The 17,736-nt window shown below is 45.3% G+C and overlaps 1 protein-coding gene across 2 annotated transcripts in view; it reads left to right on the top strand.

Annotated features, from left to right (window-relative positions):
* Nucleotides 1-17,736, top strand: part of ctnna2 (catenin (cadherin-associated protein), alpha 2) — a 1,308,817-nt gene that overhangs the window by 1,111,689 nt on the left and 179,392 nt on the right. For both annotated transcript variants that reach the window (XM_080195424.1, XM_080195512.1), the window contains one exon: nucleotides 168-281. In XM_080195424.1, coding sequence (XP_080051550.1) covers nucleotides 168-281 — 114 coding nt within the window. The remainder of the gene's footprint in view (nucleotides 1-167; nucleotides 282-17,736) is intronic.

Here is a 17,736-nt window from a genome sequence, read left to right as displayed (position 1 = left end):
AAGAAAAATGACGGCCCTCTACAATGTAATAGCTACTGCCCTATTCAATTGTTTAATGTGAGATATAGAATCTGATGGCATCTGCACACTTATCAGAAGGAGACCATGCAAGGATTGTAAGTGAGTAATAACCTCCTTTCTTTCCATATATCTTTCTCCCGATTCAGACTCCGGAAGAACTGGAGGACGATTCCGATTTTGAACAAGAAGACTATGATGTGCGTAGCCGGACCAGTGTCCAGACTGAGGATGATCAGCTTATCGCAGGGCAAAGCGCAAGGGTGAGTTTGTCCAGTTCGATTCATTTGTTTTTCACCTTTGTCCCTTTCCAAGGTGAAAATTCTGGGAGAATGCCGAGCAGTGCTTCCACTGCACTGCCCCAGCACGCAGTGGATGTAGAATCAATCAATGCATTCAAGAAAGAGATAAGGAGAAGCTACTTCTCACAGAGGGTTGTGAATCTATGGAATTCACTGCCCCAGAGTGCAGTGGATGCAGAATCAATCAATGGATTCAAGAAAGAGACCTATAAATATTTGATCAAAAGCAGGATAAAGGGTTGCAGGGAAGTGGAGTTAGGATGAGATGGAAATCAGCCATGATCATATAGAATGGCAGAATTGGCTTGAAGAGCTGAACTGCCTATTCTCCTAATTCCTATGTCATTTTTTATTTTGATTTGGTTCGTTTTTGATTTGATTTATTATTGTCACATATATTGGTTTACAATGAAAAGTATTGTTTCTTGCATGCTATGCAGACAAAGCATACCGTTCATGCAGAAGAGAAGGAGAGAATGCAGAATGTAGTGCTACAGTCATAGTAGGGTGTGGAGAAAGATCAACTTAATATGAAGCAGGTCCATTCAAAAGTTTAATGGCGGCAGGGAAGAAGCTGTTCATGAGTCGGTTGGTACATGACCTCAGATGTTTATATCTTATTCCCAATGGAAGAATGGAAATAAACAAAGAGTTGTAAAGAAAACTCTTATTAGGAATTGATTTCAATGAATGTAATGTTAATTTCTAATTGCCCAGTTACACAGAAGGCTGGCATGTAATTTAGAGCGGCCTTACATAGCCAATTCTGCACCACTCTCTGGTCAGGCAGTGTAAAATTATAAGTAAGTACCTTTCACACGTACATGACAGGTTTGCTCCATAAGATCATAAGAAATAAGAGCAGGAGTAGACTCTTTGGCCATCAAGCTGCTCTGCTATTCGATAAGGCCGATCTGATTGTGATATGAACTCTCCGGCCTGGTCTCAGTAACCCGACTGAGTTTCAGCATGGCTAGGATGGCTAAAAATGCCAGCCCATCACATCAGCCGGCAGCTCACAGGGGCAGGTCTTCCTCTGATTGGAGGGTGGAAGTCCAACACTGCCTTACCGCCACCCCCCCTCTGCCCCAACCCCCCTCCCCACCCCATTTTCATTTTGAGGGATCACCTAAATTTAAAACCATTGCCTATCCGCCGCACAACTTGCTTTCCTATCTTTCTATCACCAGCAAATTTAGCTAAAATATGGTCAGCTGATACGACAGTCTGCTCTTTGCTAATGCTGTTTCAAAATGGAGTTTGGAACTCAGTCCAGTTGTAGACAAGCCTTTAACCAGACAATTGAGGTGGGCCTGTTCAAATATGAACTCCCTGATTAAGAGCCCCTAAGTTAAATTGATTTTGTTTATTTGGTTCAACACAAACAATTTCCCTGATTAAGGGCCAAATTGATGGGCTAATCAGGAAGCTTCTTGCTTAGTATTTGACTAGAAGTATCAGTTCCTCTGGGACTCCCAGTGTAGACTGCTGACTGACAGCACTCTATATACTGTTGCCTGCCTTGTACAGGAAAGGATTTTGGTGAAGGGATTTCTGCCTCCGAGAACTTATTACAACAAGTAACATTGCAGGTGGTGCAAGGCACTTAGAAGCAAATTTCTTGAGGTGGTTTCACATTGCTTGCCAAACATCAAACTGTTAGTTTAGCAACTACGTTCCAAAGTTATAATGTAAGTTTTGCATCAATGTGAAAATCCATGACACATATTTCATAATCTTAACTGAACTTGAACCATTTGATGATGATGGTGCTGCGTTATATGGGCCCCACAGTGCAACATATCAATGGTTTTTGTTTGTTGAGGAGGTAATGTTTTATCTAATATAGAACATAGAACATAGAAAATAGAAAAACTACAGCACAAACAGACCCTTCGGCCCACAAGTTGCACCAAACATATCCCTACCTACTAAGCTTACCTATAACCCTCTATGTTACAAAGTCCCATGTACTTATCCAAAAGTCTCTTAAAAGACCCTATCAAATCCGTCATTATCCTCACTGCTTCGTATTTCTGGGCCTCTGTGTGTGTTTAGGCTGTGTGTAACAATACAATATCAAGTCTGAAGCCAAGGAGATTGAGTGAGAGGTTTTTTTGCAACCAATCACCTGCAGCTGATTTTTTTCAACAGCACCTCTCAAACCTGTGACCTCTACCACCTCCAAGATCAGGACAGGTAAGCTCAGGGGAACATGACCTCCTCCAAGTTACCCACCACTCTGACTGAAAAATATACCGCTGTTCCTTCACTGTTGCTGAGCTGGAATTCCCTTCGTTAAAAGCACTGTGAGTGTACCTCTGTCACAGAGGCGTACAAAAATAAGAATATAAGAAATAGGAGCAGGAATATATGGCCCCTTGAGCATCCTTCCCCCCATTCAATAGGATCATGGTGAATCAGATCCTGGCATCACTTCCACTTTCCTGCCTTATTGCCCATTTCTCTCGAGTCCACTACAATGTAAAAGTCTGCTTATCGTGGGCTGCAGCTGTTCAAGATGGTGGCTCATCTCCACCTTCTCAAGAGTAATTAGGCTGGGCAATAAATGCTGGCCTTGCCAATGACGTCCACATCAAAAGAACAAATAAATAACAGTGTTTGCGACGGTTACTTGGCTTGCTTGGAAAAGCAGCCAAAGTTCTTCTGACAAAAACAAAATCACACTGCCCAGATGTTCTTTAATCCCTTCCTCTCTTGACAAAAAGTTGCGAATAAGAAATACAACCAATATTAATATCAAGCACTCCCTCTGAAAAACCCATTGGGTAAACAAAACAATCTTCTGGTGAGAAATAATAGGCAGATAGTTTGGCCAGCTGTCACCTAGTAATGCGTGCCCTCTTTCAGAAAATATATTGTACTGCGCTCCTGGGCACATGGATTTGCATATCTGTGGTATATGGTTTAAGAAAACAACCTGTTTGTAGGCAGGAGTTCATCTCCCATATCATTATGCACCTTCTCCAGGTACAGAGAGCCTGTCCTCCATGTACCGATTAAAATAAAGACGCAGTAATCTCATGCAGGCAGTTATAAATGCCACCTAACATCCCCCCTATTGAAGTCGAGGTGTTAGTTCGAGCTACTCTTGCATTCACCAGTAATTTAGAATCATAGAATCAAACAGCGCAGAAGAGGCCCTTCGGCCTATCGATTCTGCACGACACATTATTAGAAACACCTGAACTCCCACCTAATCCCACCTGCCCGCACTTGGCCCATAGCCGTGAATGGTATGATGTGCCAAGTGTCCATCCAGATATTTTTTAAAGGATGTGAGGCAACCCGCCTTTGCCACCCTCCCAGGCAGTGCATTCCAGACCATCACCACCCTTTGGTTAAAAAAAACTTTTTATATTCCTTTGTTGACTTCAGTGTCTTCTGCACTCTTAGCTCTCATCTTAGTGGCATCTATGAATTTTGACACACTTGGTCCCCGATTCCAAATCATCTATGTAAATTGTAAACAAATCAAATCAAAACTGTATGTGGTCCTCCAGATGCGGTCTCACTAATGCTTTGTACAGTCGCAGCAAAACTTCCCTACTTTTACATTCTATTCCATTAGCAATAAATGCCCAAATTTTATTTGCCTTCCTTACTACCTGCTGAACCTGCATACTAACTTTTTGTGATTCATGCACAACGACACCCAGATTCCTCTGTACCAAAGCATTTTGAAGTTTTTCTCCATTTCGATAGTAAGCTGCCTTTTTATTCCGCTGATCAAAATGGGAAACCTCGCACTATCCACGTTAAATTCCGTCTGCCAAACCGTGGCCCACTGACTTAACTTATCCAAATCGATTTGGAAATTTCTTATTTCCTCATTGCAACTTGCTTTCCCACAGTGGTTAGCACTGCTGCCTCACAACGCCAGGGACCCAGGTTTGATTCCGCCTTGGATCGTTGTCTGTGCGGAGTCTGCATGTTCTCCCCATGTCTGCATGGGTTTCCTCCGAGTGCTCCGGTTCCCTCCCACAGTTCGAAAGATGTGCTGGTTAGGCGTATTGGCCATGCTAAATTCTCCCTCAGTGTACCTGAACAGGCACCAGAGTGTGGTGACTGGGGAATTTTCACACTAATTTAATTGCAGTGTTAATGTAAGCCTGCTTGTGACACCAATAATAAAACTTTAAACCTCAAGCCTAAACTTAAAACTATTTTAGTGTTGCTGCAAATTTGGCTAACGTACTTTCTATCCCTGCATCCATGTAATCAACATGCTCCAACAGGCTGTAGCTTGTTCAGTACTACAGGCCCAACTATTGATCCTCCAGCTTCTGGAGACCTCTGGCTACTAATTGGCCTTTCAATCAAAAATCAAGACATGTGTGTTATGTAACAGTTGTGCAGGGTCGAGACCCAGATATTATCGCGATGTTGTGACCCCAGAACAAAAATTTAGCCTTGTGACCTTTCTTTTCTGATGAAAGAGCCTTGACTTTAAAAGCTAACCTAACCATTGCTTCAGGAACACTTCATATTGCCAACTATCCATATTCCTCCAAAAAACTGGTAAATGATCTCGGGCACAGCTGGAGGAGAGACAGAAAGGACAATAATCTGCTGAAAATTTGGCACCCACAGCTATCTGTTGCAAAACAGAGTACAGAGCTTGAGCAGAAATACAAAGGAAAATGTTCTTCACCAATTTAATTCAGGATAACAAATTTAAAGATCCTCTCGTCTTACATTTTAGACGATCAAAGGTTGGCAGCTGTTTGGATCAATCTCTGCCACTATCCGGCCATCGATATTAGTATGTGATACATATTTCAAAGAGCTGGCAGATGGTTGGAATTTCAATTAAGCTGCATTCTTCCAATTAAGTTTACATTGATCGCAGATTTCCGTAACCCTGATTCACAACCCTTGCTCAGGGATACTTCCCTGACACGCATACGTGAGTTTCCAAGTTAAAAATGGAAGGCAATGTTCACACAAAGTTATGTTTTGGCCAGCGCTTTAATAGTGGAGGCTTTGGAAAGTGCATAGAAAAGGTTTGCCAGGATATTGTCTGGTATTAGCTATGAGGAGAGATGGAATAAACTGGGATTGTTCTCCCTGGAAAGACAGAGGCTGAGGGGTGACCTGATAGAAGTTTATAAAATTATGAGGGGGTATGAATGGGCGGAACAGTTGGAAGCTTTTCTCCCAGGGCAGAAATGACAATTACAAGGGGGCACAAATTCAAGATAAGGGGGGGAAAGGTTCAGTAGAGATGTGTGGGGGTAAGTTTTTTATACAGAGGCTGGTGGGGGCCTGGAATCCATTGCCAGATGAGGTGTTTGAGGTAGATATGTTAGCGACATCTAAGACTTATCTGGATAGACACATGAACAGACAGGGAATAGAGGGATGTAAGTGGTTGGTCTAGATAGGACAAAATGATTGGCGCAGGCTTGGAGGGCCAGAGGGCCTGTTCTTGTGCTGCATTGTTCTTTATTCTTTATATAGAGAGTGCAGTGGACAATTGAAACATGTTTATTCTGCAAGAGAGAGGAATAATATAGAAATGCTTATACAAAGACTTTCCTGACAAGTAGATTAACTTTGGCTTGGCTTCCAGCCAATTACTTTCTAACTCAGTCTGCTGAATATTGGCTGCAGGCGTTGTGTTTTAAGACGTAACAAAAAAGCTGCTGTGGCAAAATTAAAAGTGAGTAGCTTCGATACAGAGAGATCCAGGATATACCTGGGATAATATAAAGGTGTTTTCCAAGTTTAAATGGGAAAGTGTTTGTGTTCGAGTAAAGTGGGTTTTCTCTTTCAGGCTGTTTCAACATATTTTTCTCCGTCAGAACTTTGAAAATCCCAAGGGAGGAAGTAGGGCTGGAATTTTCCTGATGCTGATGATCTGACAGCTATGTTATGTCTCTCAAAAGAACAAATACTTTTACAAATGATATTTGAATTTCCAGTACTGGCTGAGAGAATCACATGACAATATTCACTGTAACAAACAAATTCAGAGCAACATTGACTAAACACTATTTCATTCAACAACTAATACTCTAAACTACAGAAATATTTCCCCATTTAACGTGAGATGACCAAAGATATTGCCTCAAGGTTATTTTTTGCTCTATTCCTTAAATGGATGATTCATTCTCCACAAACCAGTCCAAAGATATTCTCAGCTTCTGATGACTTGCTTTTGTCTTCATTTTCCACAGGGGAAGTCTCTCTGTCTCACTTTCTCCCTCTTTCTCTCTCTTGCTCTTTCTTTCTCTCTCTCCCTCTCCCTCCCTCTCCCTCTCCCTCTCTCTCTCTCCCTCTTTCCCTCTTCTCTCTCTGCCCTCTCATATCCTTGCAGAATGACCTGTCCGTGAGTCTGAAAGACTTGCTGGCTAGGTGCACTGACCCGAATAGGCGCCGGTATGTGGCGACTCGGGGAATTTCACAGTAACTTCATTCCAGCGTTAATGTGACTAATAAACTTTTAAAAAAGGTTCACCCGCCTGTGGCTTGCTATGGACTCTTTCCTTCTCAAAGCCCTTTCCCCATGGCAGCATTGGAGAATGACATGGACTTTGTATCCAGATAGAAATGCTTATAAGCTGTCCTTTAGACCACAAATCTTGGAATTAAATGGACAATTTAAAGTATAGTCATTTCCCAAACCCGACATTCCTAATACCTCCCTGTAGTACTTGGAGATGAACAGTTTATCCGTTGTCAAGACAGCCGCTGTGTCATTGCTTACAGTTATGACTATCCAGCCTCCCTTTATTCTGTAACCGCAAAGCCATCTCAGTTTGAGTGGGGTAGGATTCAGGACAGTCATGTGACCCTCTTTGTTTCTTCATTTTATGAAAGATACTGGGTGGAATTCTCCCCAAAAAATTCTTAAGTGTCGAATTTATGAGAAAACTGGAGTAATTCAGGCTGTTTTATTTTTCTCGGTGGGTGTTCAGAGAAAAATCTCCCACACTCTGTGCACTGCAGAGGTCACTAGTGTGGATATCATCAAATTTGAGGGGGCAAGGTCTATCCCCATTGGAGAGGTTGAACTCAGCGTGCTGGGCGGACCACTAAGCATGCAGAGATGTGTCTGTGCTGAGATTGGCGCATGTGCAGTGGCCCTGCACCGATGCCCCCCACCCCCGATTGCTGGCCAGCCCCGCAACCACTGCAATGTGACCTGACTGCAGCCCCCCCGGCCCACTGTGATCTCCAGCACCCCCGCCATTGATTCCCCCTCGACAGTAACCCCCCCCATACCACAGTCCTGAACCCACCCCCCCGCCGTGCCAACCTCCCCAACAAGCTGACTTCTCCCCCCAACCTCCCCCAGCCTGCTCTGATCACTAATCTCCCTGCTTCCCCCACCAGTCCCTATGCAGAGTGGCATTGGGATTCCCCCCCCATCCCCCTCCTCCCCCCACCGATCACCCCCTAGGCCCTGCCCCATCAGGCTCTGCCGCCTTCGGCCCCAACCACACCGCCCCCCCCCCCCCCCCCCCCGGCCCACCTCCCCCATATGCCCTGCCCCCTGGGCACTGCTGCATGTCTGGTCGGCAGAGTCATATTGCCACCTAGGCATTGGAACTTAGTCTCTTGGACAGTGCGATGGGCACAGGCTGGCACTGCCAGGGTGCCAATGCTCAGGGGGCACCACCCCACTGTCCGACCCTTTGGGGGGCCCCGATTGACTCCCCTTCACTCCAGCGTGATCGGGCCACTAGCTCTCTGAAAGTGGAGAGTTACTGTAATCCCCGAGGGAATGAAACACTGTGGTGGAGCTGGGGGGAGGGGGTACGTAGAAGCATAGAAACCATACAACACAGAAAGAGGCATTTGGCCCATTGAGTCTGCACTGACCACAATCCCACCCAGGCCCTACCCCCCATATCCCTGCTTATTTACCCACTAATCCCTCTAACCTACGCATCTCAGGACATTAAGGGAAATTTTAGCATGGCCAATCAACCGATTGGACTGGGAGAGGAAACCGGAGTACCCGGAGGAAACCCACGCAGACACGAGGAGAATGTGCAAACTCCACACAGACAGTGACCCAAGCCAGGAATTGAACCCAGGTCCCTGGAGCTGTGAAGCAGCAGTGCTAACCACTGTGCTACTGTGCAGCCCCACTTCTTGGGTGCTGGGGTGGGAGCTGCTAGTGGGCCTGGAGACTTCAGCCACTTTGTTCTTTGTAAAATAAGGTCGGGTGTAAAATGCTCACCTGACCTGGACCTGTCCTGATCTGCTGGGGTTGATGGAATCCCTAGAGTGCAGAACAGGCCAATCATCCCACTCTGAGTCTGAAAGAGTATCTTACACAGACACCCACACCGCCCCCCCCACATCATCCTCTCCACCATCCCCTCGACACTGCTCCCCTCCTCCCAAATGCCTCCTCCCCATAGAAGTGAATATCTTCACATTTCTCCATACTAATGGATATCTGTTGGACTCTCCTACCCTGCCTAGATTACTTTCTGCTACAGCCTCCTCACAGCTTCATTTCCCATTTAGCTTGGATGCATTACAATCTCATCCCTCATCTAAGCCATTGATAAACATTAAGTAGCTGAGGGCCAAACACTGATCCCTGTGGTAAATCGCATGTTACATCCTGCTGAACCAAAAATGTCCTGCTCCATGTTTTTGTCCGTTAACCAGTCCTTACTTCCTGCTAATATATTGGCCCCAATTCCATGCGCCCTCATTCTCTGTAAGAACATCTTGCGTGGCAACTTCTCGAATGCTCTTTGAAAATCCAAATATGCTTCTCCTGCTGGTACCCCTTATCAATCCTGCTACTCATAACCTCAAAGAACTAACAAATTTGTCAAACTTGACTTCCCTTTCATTCATCTGCACTGACACTGCCCTGTCATACTATCTAAGTGCCCTGTTACTGCTCCTCCGAAACAGGTTCCAGCTTTTTGTAGGAAATCTACAATGCAGAATGAGACCACTTGGCCCATCGAATCTGCACCGGCCACAATTCCACGCAGACTCTATTCCCATAAGCCCACATATTTGCTCTGCTGATCCCCCTGACACTAAGAGGCAATTTAGCACGGCCAATCAATATAACCCACGTATCTTTGGACTGTGGGAGGAAACCCGGAGCACCTGGGGAAAACCCATGCAGACACGGGGAGAACGTGCAAACTAAACACAGACAGTGACCCAAAGCCAGAATTGAACCCAGGTCCCTGTTGCTGTGAGGCAGCAGTGCTAACTACTGTGCCACCATGCCAACCTTTTCTCTCCAGGATTGATGCCCGACCAGTTATCATGCTCTATGGGCCAGCAGAAAGTATCATGACACCCATAAGCACTGTTGGCTCGAAAGACACTCTTAAGTGCGAGAGAAACATAAAAAATAGATTTACACTCGGATACAAAAGACCTGAGCAGTTTTATAATGTAATTATGTTTTATGAAATCCTCTTTGGTCTGAAAGCAAGAGTTTTTTTTTGATAAGTCCAGCACGTGTGACGTCGAATGTCTTTCAGAGCCGTGTACAAAACGACTTTAGTCAAGTTGAAAACTGCAGGACAGTTAGCTGCCGCCACATTTCTGATTGTCTGTCTGAAATTTTCATTCAGTAATTCAATGCAACACTTCACGAAGGTGGACGGCAGTGGATGGGAACGGGGTGGATGGAGGGTGACCCTAAATAACCTCCTGAACTGCCCACCAGCAGCCTTGGCTTTGGAATTGACACCAATCTTGAAAGTGAATGAAAAGCCTTGAATCGATACAGTGCCATTGAGACCTCCGATTGTTAAAGTACCTTCCAGTCAATGTAGTCACCACTCTTAATATAGTTCAGACGGGCAGCAAGGTTGGTGCAGGCTTGGACGACCGAAGGACCAGTTTATGTTCTGTAAATTTCTTTGTCCTTATTTCTTTGTAAACATGGTGGCCAGTTGGTACACAGCAACCTCCCACACACAGCAGTGTGATGTTGGTCAGATCACCTACCTTGTGGTGACATTGATTGAGGGATAAATATTGGCCACAACTCTATTGCTTTTCATAGAATTCTGCAGTGTGAAAAGAGACAGTTTGACCTGTATATCAGGTATTTAATGGAGCTATCCAATTCGTCCAGTGTTTTTTTTTCTCCTTTGAGTTTTTCTTCAATTTTTTTTGAAGATTATTTATTGGTCACAAGCAGGCTTTCATTAACACTGCAATGAAGTTACTGTGAGAACCCCAAGTTGCCACAATCCGGCACCTGTTCGGCCACACTGAGGGAGAATTTAGCATGGCTAATTCATCTGAGCTGCATATCTTTGGACAATGGGAGGAAACTGGAGCTCCTGGAGGAAATCCACGCAGACACAGGGAGAATGTGCAGACACCACACGGACCATGACCCAAGCTGGGAATTGAACCCCGATCCTTGGCACTGTGAGGCAGCAGTGCTAACCACTGTGCCACTATGCTACCCTATTCTCTTTTGAATGTTTCTCCTGAATCTGCTTCCACCAGCCATTCTTGAGTGGAACATAAGAATCAGAGAATCCCTATGGTGCAGAAGGAGGCCATTTGGTCCATCGAGTCTGCACCGATCATAATCCCACCCAGGCCCTATTCCCGTAACCCCATGCACTTAATCAAGCTAGTTCCCCTGATATTAAGGGGCAATTTAGTGTGGCCAATCAACCTAACTCTCACATCTTTGACTGTGGGAGAAAACCACAGCACCTGGAGGAAACCCACGCAGACATGGGGAGAATGTGCAGACTCCAACAGACAGTGATCCAAGCTGGGATTTGAACCTAGGTCCCTGGCACTGTGAGGCAGCAGCGCTACACTGTGCCACAGTACCAGTGGCATCACCAGCATCAACTGGTTGGGTGCAATGGCTTGTTTCTCTGCCATATATCCTTTGTAATCATACTCTGTTGCATCAAACCACTGAAGTGTCTAAAGGAATCAAACCACACCAGGACCACCCAGCGTCAAGCTAGGCACTGGAAGGAATGGCATCAAGGAACCCTTGCAAAGGTGGAGTCAATGGGAATTTGAGTGAAAACCCTCCCCTGGTACCAAAGAAGATGGGTATTGTCGGGCCAAGGGAGAAGTAGTGGGGCAGTTCAGGGCGGGTCTGCTTGGGAGATTAGGGGGAGTCAGGTTCCATACTGGGAGGGTGAGTTGGGGTGGGAAATTGGGCTTGAAGGTCGAAAGACGAGGTAATCTCATGTGCTTAGGTGTGGGGGGCAGTGTTGAGAATACCCTGGGGGTTGATTAGTTGAATGAGGGTCAGGGGCGTTGGTGTCCCATGCATGGCTCGGTCTGGGTATTTGAAATACTTATGCTGAAATTAGTTGTTTTATTTCTTCTAAGTCTTTCAGAGTAACTAATCATGTAAAATTGGCAGAACCCTCTGAAGACAATAATTTAAATTGCTTTGTTGAATGGCTCCCAGCCCAACACAATTGCCCAGGACAAGTTAGCAGTTCTGGACAATTTAAAGTTTATTTAAAATATATTTATTTATTAATCACAAGTAAGGTTTGAATTAATACTGCAATGAAGTTACTGTGAAATTCCCCTAGCTGCCACACTCCAGTGCCTGTTCAGGTCAATGTGTCTAACCAGCATATCTTTCGGACTGTGGGAAGAAACTGGAGCACCCGGAGGAAACTCACACAGACAATGTGCAGACTCCACAAGACAGTGACCCAAGCTAGGAATCGAACCCAGGGTCCTTGGCACTGTGAGGCCACAGTGTTAACCACTGTGCCATCGTGCCACCCCAATTGCTGTGTAAAGGCTTATCTGGGAATTTGCAAGCATATTCCCCAGCATATTTCTGGGGTACTCCCAAAATCCAATGTGGGGAGCCAGGAAGTTAGGAGCCTTCATCTTCTATTTTTGACAATTTTGTTTATATTTGTTCACGGGATATGGGTGACTTTGGCTATACCAATACTTATTCCCCATTTTGTCCATGTTATCTGTTTCTATCCTTCTTTTTACTTCTGAGTTTCATATCATCAGCAAATTTTGAAGTTATCCTCTGTGCTCTCAAGCCGAGATCATTAATGTATATTTCAACAAGTCGAGTAGTCCAATACTGATCCCTGGGGAACACCACAGTATCCCTCCACCCAAGCTGAAAAATATTCATCATTGCTCTCTGTTTCCTTGTCCCATAGCTAATTTCAAACCCACAGACTGCTGCCCATTTAATCCCTTGGGTTTTTGTTTTGCTGATAAATGTATCCTGTAATACTTTAATACAAATCAACTGCACTGTCAGGGTGGTTACAATGGTTATCACTACTACCTCACAGCACCGGGGACCCAGGTTTGATTCCTGCTTGAGCCACTGTCTGTGCAGAGTCTGCACATTCTCCCCGTGGGTTTCCTCTTGTTTCCTCCCACAGTCCAAAAGACGTGGTGGTTAGGTGCATTGACCATAAGACATAGAAGAAGAATTAGGCCACTCGGTCCATTGAGTCTGCTTCACCATTCAATCATGGCTGATATTTTTCTCATCCCCATTCTCCTGCCTTTTCCCCATAACCCCCAATCCCCTTTAGTATTCAAGAACCTATCTATCTCTATCTTAAAGACACTCAATGACCAGGCCTCCACAGCCTTCTGCAGCAAAAAGTTCCACAGATTCACCACTCTCTGGCTGAAGAAATTCTTCCTTGTGCCCTCTGGTTCTAGTTTTTCCTTCTCATGGAAACATCCTCTCCACATCCATTCTATCCAGGCCTTGCAATATCCTGTAGGTCTCAATAAGATCCCCCTTCATCCTTCTAAATTCCAATGAGTACAGACCCACAGTCCTCAACCTTTCCCCATGTGACAAGTTCTTCATTCCAGGAATCATTCATTCTTGTGAACCTCCTCTGGACCCTTTCCAAGGCCAGCACGTCCTTCCTTAGATGTGTTAAAAGCCAGTCATGACTAACCTCATGGTTAGTCACAAGTGCTGCTCACGATACTCCAAATGAGATCTGAAGACAGCCTTATACAGCCTCAGAAGTACATCCCTGCTTTTGTATTCTAGCCCTCTCGACATGAATGCTAACATTGCATTTGCCTTCCTAACTGTTGGCTGAACCTGTACGTTAAGGTAAGAGAATCTTGAACAATGATTCCCAAGTTCCTTTGTGTTTCTGATTTCCTAAGAATTTTCCCATTTAGAAAATAGTCTGTGCCTCCATTCATCCTTCCAAAGTGCATAACCTCACACTTTTCCACATTGTATTCCATCTGCCACTTTTTTGCCCACTCTCCTAGCCTGTCCAAGCCCTTCTACAGCCCTCCTGCTTCCTCAATGTTACCTTTCCCTCTACGTATCTTTGTCCTCTCCTTTCCTCAAGGTGAGAGGGGGAAAGTTCAAGGGAGATGTGAGGGGAACATTTTACACACAGAGTGGTGGGTGCTTGGAACGTGCTGCCAGAGGAGATGGTGGAAGTAGGCACATTAGCGACATTTAAGATGCATCTGGATGGGTACATGAATAGGGAGGGAATAGAAGGATACTGACTGAGTAAGGGCAGAAGATTTTTTTTAGCTTAGTTAGGGTACTGTGATGAGCACAGGCTTGGAGGGTCAAAGGACCTGTTCCAATGATGTACTTTGGTGAATCTCTGGAATTCTCTGCCCGTTGAAGTGGTGGAGGCTGCCTCGCTAAATATTTTTAAGAAGCGGGTTGATGGGTTCTTGATAAGAGAGGGGATTAAGGGTTATGGGGAGAGGGCGGGAAAGTGGAACTGAGCCACAACAGATCAGCCATGATCTTATTGAATGGCGGGGCAGGCTCGAAGGGCTAGATGGCCTACTCCTGCTCCTATTTCTTATGTTCTTATGTTCTTATGTACTTTGTTCTAAATTCTCCCAGCGAGGCACAGTGGTTAGCACTGCTGCCTCACAGCACCAGGGACCTGGATTTGATTCCCAGTTTGAGTCACTGTCTGTGTGCAGTCTGCACGTTCTCCCCATGTCTGTGTGGGTTTCCTCCGAGTGCTCTGGTTTCCTCCTACAGTCTGAAAGACGTGCTGATTAGGTGCATTGACCCGAACAGGCACCTGAGTGTGGCGACTAAGGGTTTTCACAGTACCTTAATTGAGTGTTAATGTAAGCCAACTTGTGACACTAATAAATAAACCTTAAACTTAACTGCCCTGTTACTCCACCAATAAATTCCATGAGGTTAGTCATGACTAGCTTTTAACAAGTCTATCTTGGTTTTCGTTCAGTTGCCTATACTTTTCCAATGCTTCAGGAAGAATGGTAGGAAGGACTATTACTTACGGGGCGAAAAACTGCAGCAGGCGACGGTGCAGAGGGACCTCGGGGTCCTTGTGCATGAGTCGCAAAAACCCAGCTTGCAGGTGCAGCAGGTGGTCAGGAAGGCGAATGGGATGCTGGCCTTCATAGCGAGGGGGATTGAATATAAAAGTAGGGAGGTCTTGCTGCAGCTGTATAGGGCATTGGTGAGGCCGCAGCTGGAGTACTGTGTGCAGTTTTGGGCGCCGTACCTGCGCAAAGGTATTTTGGCCTTGGAGGGAGTGCAGAGGAGGTTTACTAGGCTGATACCGGAGTTGAGGGGGTTGAGCTATGAGGAGAGGCTGAATAAACTGGGCTTGTACTCATTAGAGTTTAGAAGAATGAGGGGAGATCTCATTGAGACGTATAAGATGATGAATGGGATGGATAGGATAGAGGTGGAGAGACTCTTCCCGCTCAAAAAAGACAGTAGGACTAGGGGGCACAGCCTCAAGTTAAAAGGGGGGCGGTTTAGAACGGAGTTGAGGAGGAACTTCTTCACTCAAAGGGTGGTGAATCTCTGGAATTCTCTGCCCGTTGAAGTGGTGGAGGCTGCCTCGCTAAATATTTTTAAGACGCGGGTTGATGGGTTTTTGATAAGAGAGGGGATTAAGGGTTATGGGGAGAGGGCGGGAAAGTGGAACTGAGCAGCGACAGATCAGCCATGATCTTATTGAATGGCGGGGCAGGCTCGAAGGGCTAGATGGCCTACTCCTGCTCCTATTTCTTATGTTCTTATGTTCAACACAGTGCTATGGGATCTGTTACATTCACCCGAAGTGGATAGCCGAGGCCTTGGTTCCAAGTCTCATCCAAAAGCTGGCACCTCCAGCAGCACAGCACTCCCTCAGTACTGTGCTGGAAACATGTGCTCAAATCTTTGAGTTGGGACTTAGACCTTCAACCCTCTCACTCGGGGGTCGGGGTGGGGGGGGGGCTACTCCCAACTAGCCACAGCTGGCAAAACGACAGCTATTCAAGACCATCTGCCCAATACAAATGGCTGTCTGTCTGGGAAAAAGGGGAAGAAAGTGGGACTGCCAAGCGTTGGTTTAGGGAGAGAAATATGAATGCAGAGTGAGGTCCAACAGGTTGGTTCATGGTTATCATTTATGCCGAAAACATGATGGACAGAAGACCAGCTTTTAATTGTACACCCAGGATTTATCTAACTTTTTGATGCAATACATATTCAATGGGGTTAACCCACTATGAGTGGCAGCCAGTTTGCATTGGAGAAGATTTGTATGAAAGAAATCAACAGTTTGTTCAGTGGAACAAATAATAAAGTCAGAACGGAAAAGTAAAAATGAGGTTAGATGTAAGAGACGTGTCTCATTTCATTTCATGCAGTAATTCCAGCTCCTCTGCAGGACTCTGCATGTTTGGTACAGTTTATTATGCTAAATATATGGAGCAAGAATCAGCAATGATGAATGTTGTCTCAGAGACTGAGCAAATGTAAATTATACAGTGTGGAAATAATATGCATTAGCAGCACACATTTATAAAAATGCCTTGAATGTGGAAAACGTTCCAAGGTCCTTCACGGTAGCAGAACAAAAATTGGACAATAATCGACATGCAATAAAAGGAAAAGGGGGTCAAAATTTGCTCAGAGTAATGGGTTTTAAAAAGGTTTTTCAAGATGGAGTGGGAGTTGAAAAGGCAGGTGATTTTGAAACAATATTCCAGAAAGCGGGAGAAAGGTGGCTTAAAGCAGACAGGGCTATGAAGAGGCAGATGGTAGTGTAGTGGCAATTGCCACTGCACTAAGAATCCAGGGAGGGAGACTAATGCTCTAGGGATATGGGTTCAAGTCCTACCACTGCAGCTGATGGAATTCAAATTCAATTAATAAACCTGGAATATGGCCTGATAAAAGTCTATAAAACTATGAGAAGCTAGATAGGGTTACATAGAACATAGAACATAGAACATTACAGCGCAGAACAGGCCCTTCGGCCCACGATGTTGCACCGACCAGTTACAAAAACAATGACCCACTAGCCTATACCAATCCCTTTTCGTCCATAAACCTATCCAGAGATCTCTTAAACGCCCCCAAACTAGACGCATTTACAACTGCAGCAGGCAGGGCATTCCAATCCCTCACCACCCGCTGGGTAAAGAACCTACCCCTGACATCCGTCCTGTAGCTACCCCCCCTTAATTTAAAGCCATGCCCCCTCGTGCTAGCTTTCTCCATCCGAGGAAAAAGGCTATCACTATCCACCCTATCTAAACCTCTAATCATCTTATATGTTTCAATAAGATCCCCTCTTAGCCGCCTTCTTTCCAACGAAAACAACCCTAAATCCCTCAGTCTCTCCTCATAGGACCTCCCCACCATACCAGGCAACATCCTAGTAAACCTCCTCTGCACCCTCTCCAACGCCTCCACATCCTTCTTGTAATGCGGGGACCAGAACTGCACACAGTACTCCAAGTGCGGCCGCACTAGAGTAGTGTACAGTTGCAACATTACACTGCGACTCCTAAATTCAATCCCCCTACCAATAAACGCCAAGACACCGTACGCCTTCTTGACAACCTTATCTACTTGATTCCCAACTTTCAGGGATCTATGTACACACACACCGAGATCCCTCTGTTCATCCACACTATTCAAAGTCCTCCCGTTAGCCCTATACTCGACACATCTGTTGCTCCTACCAAAGTGAATTACCTCACACTTCTCCGCATTAAATTCCATCCGCCACCTCTCGGCCCAGCTCTGCAACCTATCTAAGTCTCCCTGCAGACTATGACACCCTTCCTCACAATCTACCACACCTCCAACTTTGGTGTCATCAGCAAATTTACTAATCCACCCAACTATACCCTCATTCAGATCATTAATAAAAATTACAAACAACAGTGGCCCCAAAACAGATCCCTGAGGCACACCACTCGTAACTGCTGGGTTGGCGGTCAGAATCTTTTCCTAAAGTTGAAATGTCTAAATCTAGGGGGCATGCACTTTAGGTGAGAGGTTGATGAGATTAGGATTGTTTTCGTTGAAGTTCAGACAAATGGGGGTGGGGGTGGGGGTGGGTTCTCATAGAAACTTATAAAATTCTAACAGGACTAGACAGGATAAATGCAGGGAGGATATTCCTAATGG

Source organism: Carcharhinus amblyrhynchos, chromosome 1, assembly GCF_965287045.1.
Source record: "Carcharhinus amblyrhynchos chromosome 1, sCarAmb.v2.hapA, whole genome shotgun sequence".
Classification (NCBI taxonomy): domain Eukaryota; kingdom Metazoa; phylum Chordata; class Chondrichthyes; order Carcharhiniformes; family Carcharhinidae; genus Carcharhinus; species Carcharhinus amblyrhynchos.
Note: the sequence above shows the minus strand (reverse complement) of the source record. Positions and strands in the feature narration are given on the sequence as shown.